This window comes from Polypterus senegalus, chromosome 4, assembly GCF_016835505.1.
Source record: "Polypterus senegalus isolate Bchr_013 chromosome 4, ASM1683550v1, whole genome shotgun sequence".
In the NCBI taxonomy this organism is placed as follows: Eukaryota; Metazoa; Chordata; class Cladistia; order Polypteriformes; family Polypteridae; genus Polypterus; species Polypterus senegalus.
The window spans coordinates 44,142,182-44,150,623 of NC_053157.1; the positions used below are offsets into that span (position 1 = coordinate 44,142,182).

The 8,442-nt window shown below is 32.6% G+C and overlaps 1 protein-coding gene across 1 annotated transcript in view; it reads left to right on the forward strand.

Annotated features, from left to right (window-relative positions):
- cep78 (centrosomal protein 78) overlaps nt 1-8,442 on the forward strand; it is a 41,668-nt gene that overhangs the window by 18,318 nt on the left and 14,908 nt on the right. The window contains exons 7-11 of the mRNA XM_039750565.1: nt 2,579-2,692; nt 4,303-4,367; nt 4,858-4,966; nt 7,347-7,470; nt 8,079-8,133. Coding sequence (XP_039606499.1) covers nt 2,579-2,692; nt 4,303-4,367; nt 4,858-4,966; nt 7,347-7,470; nt 8,079-8,133 — 467 coding nt within the window. The remainder of the gene's footprint in view (nt 1-2,578; nt 2,693-4,302; nt 4,368-4,857; nt 4,967-7,346; nt 7,471-8,078; nt 8,134-8,442) is intronic.

Genomic DNA, 8,442 nt, shown 5'->3' on the forward strand with positions numbered 1-8,442 from the left:
GGCATGACACTATGCACTTACCAAATTTGAAAGTTCAACATCTTTATTAAAACTATATTATTAAGTGAAGTCAAACCCAATTATGTTTTTGTGATTCAACACATCAGTCAATTTAGAATATATTTAAAACATATTGAAATTGACATTGAATTGGAACTGTAGTGCCACAAATCATTATACATTATACTGAAGAGAATAATATATCATTTTTAAAGTGCAGCATGTAGTCTTATGAACTGTACAGCAAAAAATGTGTTTTCTCAAGCTATAAAGTCCCTATTTGGTGTTGATTGTAACTTATAAGATAATAATGACGGGCATTTAAAATGCATTGAACCCAATTATATTTGTATGTTTTGTCCCCATTTACCTGCCTGTTTATCACTGTTTTCATGTAGAATGTTTGGAATTGGTTCCCAAATTACTTGATTTCTCATGAATTGCGTCATCATCTCACTGATTATGCCCAGTGGTCTTTCCTATTAAAACCATCTATTGCTGATTTTCTGTTATCACATGCAAGGTTTGGCTAGCCTTTTATATTCAAGACATATCAATTTTGAAATTAATGATGAAGCTTAGAAACAGTATACACGTCATATTCTTTGTATATATATGTATATATGTATATATATTTTGGTAGTGTATTGAGTTATGTGAATCTCAAAGGTGTCAGAAAATATAGTCACTGACATAAAGCATCAGTTTGCTTATAAATGTATATTATCTAGTTGAAGTTGTACATTATATGAACTCTGGCAAGGCCCCAAACATAAAAGATTTTATTTCAATCATTGAATCATTCCTAGTACAGTATTAATTGCACTGGTGATTATGGCGATGGAAATTGGTTCCTAAGGCGTAGTGACAGCAATTACCAGAAAGTTGCAAGCAATTCCAAGTGAGACTTGTTGAAAAACTGTGACATAGTTAATGACTACTTTATTGGATAAACCTACGTAACAGCAAGTTTCCACCCTACCTGAACTTTACCTCACAATTGCCCTAATTCATTTCATTATGGAGTAAGTTGGGTGGTGAATTTATGTTGCAGAGTTATGCCCTATAGTTACTGTAAATTACTGTAGCTGCTGGTGGATCAGTGGGCCAGCTAACTAGCTTTCATCCAGTATATCCTCCTCATGATTGAAATAGGATAAGTATATCAAGCTGGATTAAACATAATCCTCTCTCTAGAATGTTGTAGAAGTTTACTATTTCTTGTCACTTTCCACAGCAGTGTGCTAAACAAACCAATATGCATTTGTGTATCAGATCGTAAGATGATCAAATATTCTGTCAAAGTCCATCTCTGCTTGTAAAGTCCACCCACAATTTCCCTGACGCACATGCTAAAACTCAAAATCAATATAGTCGCACAACTGCTACCTGCCCTCACTGCTAACATGAGCTAGAATGGATGTGTATTTTTTTTTTCTGCTCCTCTGTTCATTGTGAATTAGCAGATACTGGGATCAGACCTGGCAATTTCTGAAGTGTTGATCTTACTTAACTCACTATAACTGCACATTTTTATTTTTTGGTTTTCTAAATTGATCTCCACTGGGCTGCTGGCAGCCATACCCCATCCCTGATAAAATATAAATTTTATATCCTGATATTCGTCTTTTGGCTGCTGAACTGTACAGCAAAAAATTGGCTGTTGGCTAAGCAACAGCTCTGCCATGCTGTACAAGTCCAATTTCCCTTCCTCAGCAACTTTCATCAGTGTTATTTTTTGACAAGCAGGCTACTGTTGTTTTAATGTTTTTAGGTGGTGATTAATTCATAACACACAACCAAATTTAACACCACTTAAATCTTTTGACTTGTCAATTGACCCTCTTAATTACTTGTATACATTATGCCAATAAGGTAAACAACTGTCTGCTCAAAGTAGCATTTATGAATCAAATAAAGCTGTCACTCAGTCTTTTGGAAAAACTACTTTCTTTTTCTTTCTTTTTTTTTTTTTAGTGACATTTTCATTTAGGGATAAAGTATTTTTATTCATTAACAACAGTAAACATTTATAAATCTATTGGCCTTCAGTGTTCAAAGTAAAGATAATATGGCATAAAGCAAATAATATAGTTTCTCTGAAATTAGTGTAAAGTCTAAAATGAACAAGTTAGTATTAATGATTAAAGTTGAAACTAAAACAAAGACAGAAATGTTTTATATTATCTGGCAAAGTGTAATGTTTTGCTAAATGTGTAATATCTGAGTCGCTCAGTGGCTTTTCATAGTAGGTGTTCTAACCCTAACCATTTATTTCTTTGTTGAATCCAACATTTGGATTTCTTCCCATTTGGTATTTAGAAGAGTGTATGTGCATACTGGAGTACCATATAGTCAAAGGTGACAGACTTACTATAAAAGGTACATCATTACCTGTGATTCTAATGCTTTTTCCATTTATTATTTTTAAAATTATTTTCTTTTTTCAACTTATTTTAAAAATTGTGCTATTTGGATGGAACCTTTAAGCAGTTGTTTGACTGTCAAACAGACTATACATATTAGAATCTAATTGAAACTCCTGGATTTCATCTGTTATCCTTCACTTGATTTTTAGCACTTGACTTACAGAAGTGTGGAATATCCAATGAAGGGGCACAAGCATTGTATGATGTCTTGCAGTCTAATACAACAATAGTGGTGCTTGATCTAAGAAGGAATCCTCTTATAGGTAAAGTTTTTCTTGATTCAATCATGCATGTTTATAAAATGTTTCTTTTAGAGATCGACAGTAATCCCCTGGGGATGGCCCCTTCCTGTTCCAACATGACTCTGCACCAGTGCACAAAGCAAGGTCTATAAAGAAATTGATGAGTGAGTTTGGTGTAGAGGAACCTGACTGGCCTGCACAGAGCCCTGACCTCAACCCGATAGAACACTTTTGGGATGAATTAGAGTGGAGACTGCAAGACAGGTCTTCAGTGCCTAACCTCACAAATGTTCTCCTGGAAGAATGGTCAAGAAGTCCCATAAACACACTCCTAAACCTTGTGGAAAGCCTTCCCAGAAGAGTTGAAGCTGTTACAGCTGCAAAGGGTGGGCCAACTCCATATTAAAGCCTATGTATTGAGAATGGTATATCATTAAATTTCATGTGTCTGTAATGGCAGGCATCCCAATACTTTTGGAAATATAGTGTATTAACTGCAGTTGCAACTTAAACCTCAAGGCAGTTGTTCAAAAGACTTTAGCACACAAAAATGTATTTTGAACAAACTTGCCAAAAGATCATAAATTGTAAGCAATTAGCTTACAAATTTTGAGCAGTATGTGAAACTAGCAACCCAGATTTGTCTACTACTGTTCTGAGAAGTCCATATCTCATTAGTTGTTTTTAAATAACGTGTCTGTATAATTCGTAACATTGAATACTGTACATTTCCTGTACAGTATATGCTTTCAAAAATAAATTCAAAGGGGGCGACTTCAGGCAAGATTCTTTAAAGCTGTTGAAATCATCTTTGGTGATTACAGGCCTTTATTTTTGGCAGTTTATATTCACCGTCACGTTTTTTTTATGTATTCTGAATCCACTGAAAGGAGAGGATACATAACATGTCTTTTATACATTTAGTTTTTATAGGTCACATTTTAGACTGCAGGAAAAGCCAACTCTACTTTGGATATATATTCATAAACCCCAAAATATTTGGTAAGCTCAAATGAGTGTAGCAGATGTGTGAAATGTGTCCTATATATGGCTCAGAATTTAAAATTCAGGTAACTATATAGGTGTACAAATTAAATAATGCTGGAATGGATGAGCGCTTTCCCCCAATAAACATTTTTTCAATCCTTTCTGCCAATATTTCATCAAATGTAATTTAATTTCCATAACATTCTCACACAACTTACTATGAAATCAGTGTGATGATACTATTCAATACTGTGCATGCAAAATGGCATAACAATCTCTGTTTGGAACTGAATGTTCACAAACTGGGATTGTATTATTTAAGGTCACAGGTTAGATTTCATTTAAGTTTTTTCTTTTTACTCAGGAGATCTGTGTCAGATACTGCAAAAAAAATGTGAAGTTCAGGTGATTAGATTTACAGTATAAATGTAGCCATAGTATCAGATACCCTGTACTGTACCCGATACATTGTACTGATGCAAGCCAAAGGAGTAAAATAAAATACATTCATATGATGTACTGAAAATTTTATTACTTGTTATATGTGTTTTGGGTTGGGCTGATTTCACTATCCATCGCTGTACTGCATAAAGCAGATTAACTAAGCAAACTAATTCAATAACAGTATCGTGTCCTTTATGCAGATACCATCCTTTTGAAGTCTATAATTGAGAGAGTTCTTGTTAATAGTAGTGGTGCAAATTCTGAGGTAAGCATTTTTACTTTAAAGTGTTTTTGTGGTATAAAATGATCATGAAATAACATCCTTAAGCCTGCTTCAATTTAATTACACCCATGTCACAAGACTGCAAACTGAGTGACTTGCTAAGAACAGGAACGCTGGATACACACGTCTAGGCTTGGTGTGTAGTGGTGAACACCCAAATGGATACTGTTGATATACCACCTGGCTTTGACACACACTATGTGAATGGTGGGATGTTTTTGAAATAAGATTGCAGTCTGGTAGCAGTGCAGTTCAGCATTAGCTATTCTTATAGTTTTTCCCCTTTTTTATTTTAAAAATTAAACGACTTCATTCAACAACCTGCTACAAAATGTTGTAAAATTATGTGGAATTTTTCAAATTCTAATTTTATATAAAGAATAGAGTAATAAACAACTGTATATTTTGTGTATAATAAATATACTTGTATATACCCATCTTAGCATAGTGATTTCACTTCTCTCTCTATTAGTATAAGTGGATTAAAACGCCTACTTCAAAAGAGCCTGTGAAACCCAAACCTCGAAAAAGGAGCATGGTGTTTAGCACTGGGACAAAACTAAAGGCTACTGTGAGGATAGGTACTTTTTTTAATTACTTTTATGAAATAATTAATCATACACTGTTTCTGATGTATTCTTCCTGTGTATTAGAATACCATTTAAACATTGTTCCTCACATATTTTACTTGAGAACTGTACATTTTAAATACTACATCTTTGCATTCAGACAACTGCTTTCACTGGGTCTCAAAATTCATTAGTCACTAGTAACTACTAGATTCCTAAAACTTAAGCTACTTGAGATTTTCATTAATATCTAAATTGGTCTTTATTAAATCGCATCATAATCATTACAAATAGAGTTCAACATAAATATTTTAGGTGCTTGAAACATCTGTTCATCTGGTTTTCAAACTCATTTAAATTTAATCTTGCAATCAGCTGATTTCTATCCCAGCAGCAGGTATGAAACAACTGTGAATGCAGTCTATCAGAGGGCACACTTACAGACACAAAACACATAGAGACACACATTCATTCCTTCTGGGTGATCCCAGAGTACTGTACTGGTCAGCCAAACATCCATACCCTGGGATTCAGGAGGAAAACTGGCACTAACACTGAAAATATTTGCTGAAACAAACCAATAGAACTTGGTGTGTTCTCTTGTGGGGGAAAATGATTTGTGAATAAGTAGGTAAGACCAAAATCTGTTTAATCAGTTAGCATTAGTAACTTTTCAATTTTATTTATTTTTAACTTGTAATTTACAATAGAAGTTGACTTCTGTTATTGCACTATTTACATGATCATGTCCATATATATGTCTTTACTTAATACATATGTTTATTTTTTCTTTTACATGACTAAATCCTTGAACCACTGATGTAAGAACTGGTTGCTTATTTACATTGAGTCTAGAATGATGATTCCTACTGAAAAGCAGCTATAGATATTACGATATTAGAGTTAAAACTTTCATATATGTTGGTCTAGGAAAATACTGAAAACTCTTACTTGCTAATTCCACATGGAATAGATGCAGAGTGGTTTTAAAAGTCTGGGTTAACATTTTGAAAGAAAATACACAAGATAAGTTGTGTAAAGAATTTATGACTAAATTAGAAAGCAAGTGGCACTATATTATTTCATTGGTAATTTTCCAGTGATGGGGTATAAAAAATAATTACAGGTCAAATCCCATTATAGTGAATAACGAAGTAATTAAATTTTTAGAATAATGAATACTTTTTGTGGGTTCTGACAAACGTGCAGTGCACATATTCTAAAAATAAAGCAACAGATTACTTTTATTGTAAGATTTAAAAATGTTTTACAGTAGTCTAAAGCTGTAGTCATATGGGCTTGTATTGCTGGTCTTCAGGAATGGACTGCTTGTACTGCAGATAAACCGTATGAGGATAGCTGGAAACAACTTGGCATATATCACATTCCAATTCTTGCTATAATATAAAGACTGAATCCTTTTTTTGTAATGGTGTATTTAATAGATTTATTCATTACGGTTATAAATACAGTGAAAACAAACTAATTTTTTAGTTCTTAAGTTGAAACTTAAGATAAAAGAGAAGAACAAGACTATTGCAAGCAACACTGTCACATTAACCCTGGTTTATTTTTTTTAGTTTTTGTATTTTTGCTTCCAGTCTACAGTCTTGTAAAAGCATTCAGACTCTTGATTCTTTGTCTTTAACCCTTTTTCTAATTTACATATTTGCATTGTTTTATCAGTAACTTTTATAGAATGCTATTTAATCTTCATTTTTACAACTGTTCTCGATTTTCACATCCTGGATGATGGTGCCTTAAATTTTGTAAAATTTCTTACTCAGTAAAATTGGATAATTAGTCAAGAATCTCAACACTTTTAACAAAGCACTGCATTTTCCTTGTAGGGGAGTTGTCCCATTCCTTCTATAAAATGTAGTGTTTTTTTTTTTTTTTTTAACACTGTCTTAACTACAAAAACCTAAGGGACATTGAGTAGCCTAAAGAAAATTTTATATATATGTTACATCAATGTTTCCTTAAATGGCAAGAGAATTTAAAAGAAACTCAAATTGTTATGTGATTTCACTGAGTTGCTACTGTCTGAGGATGTAGAGCAACTGTCTGCTAAGTATAATTTGTTTAGTATTCTTTAAGGTTATATCTCAAAGAATGTCTACTTCTAATTTTTGTTTAACCTTAAAGTATTTTCTTTTTTATGAATGATTTATTTTGGAACCAAAATACTTTGTACTTAATGTAAGCTTGTTAAGAATTTACTTTATGAATAACATGCATTTATTAATGCAATTATTTTTGGTTTTCTTTTTTTTTGTGGCATCAACTTTTTGTTGTGAATTAATTTTTGTATTTTTTTTATACATACTGTAATGTAATCTAGTTTTATTTATGCCATAAGAAAAAAAGTTAAACAACTTATTTGTTATAGGATCTCGGAAGCCACCAATCAAGAAGAAACATTTAACTGTGGAAAAAGATGTCTGCCATTCTTTGTCACCTGTAACACATGGTTATAAGCCTGTGCGAAAGGCTATAGAGGGCATCCGATGCAGGTGAGTGCAAAAAGTGTTTATTTCATCAGTTGTAGCACAATGTTGTGATGGAGAAAGCTGGGTCAACTTGTACCAGCTTATATTTAACAGTTATATACACACACACACATATATACATACAGTAACACCTGAATTATCCATCACTCGATTAGCCATCAGACTCCGCTGCGAGCTGTCTGCATTGGAACAATTCTCCCTTGTGCTAGCATGTAGTGTTCTGTGCCAGCACCCTTTCGAAATCACACCGTCAGTTATGTATCTTCAGTTTTAATAGCATTTCATAGCTTTTCTCTTTTGTTATAATTAATCTACTATACGTTATGTCCAATAAACAAATGCGTGTGTTGTTGAAATTGTCACAAGAAACTGAAATTTAAAATATTTACGGAAAATGTATATTAAAAAAAACCTTTTTATATAAATTTGTATTTTTCTGACACCGCACTAAGGTTTACATTTCCTACTCTGGATGAATAAATTGCATTCATTATTAATAATGAATGTGGGTCAACTCAAAATAAGAAATATTAACTTTTTAACAATATATTATTATTATTCTATTATGTAACACTTCATTTTTGGTGTTTTATTTTTTCCCCCATCTGCAGTGGTCCTTCTCAAATATCACTGGAGGATGACTCAATAGTAGATGAAAAAAACAAGGTAATTAAGTGTTATAAAAGGCTCTCACATATCTGAATTTCTGTCTGTTAAATTCCCTGCATACCTTTTGTTTAATTTATTTTTTGAGTTTACATTTCGATTAAGAAAAAGTATGTATGGCTTATCACTTTCATAAATTTGTCAAACGCGAAACCTCAAACTAGTTGATCATAAATCTGTTCTTTTGTAAGTTGTATTTGTTTAAATAATGTCATTTTTAAATTTTATTTTAAAAGATTCACAATTTCCCTCTTAATAAACGTATGCTGTGCTTGGATCTTGTGCCTGGTATCTTTCTGTGTTGGGTTT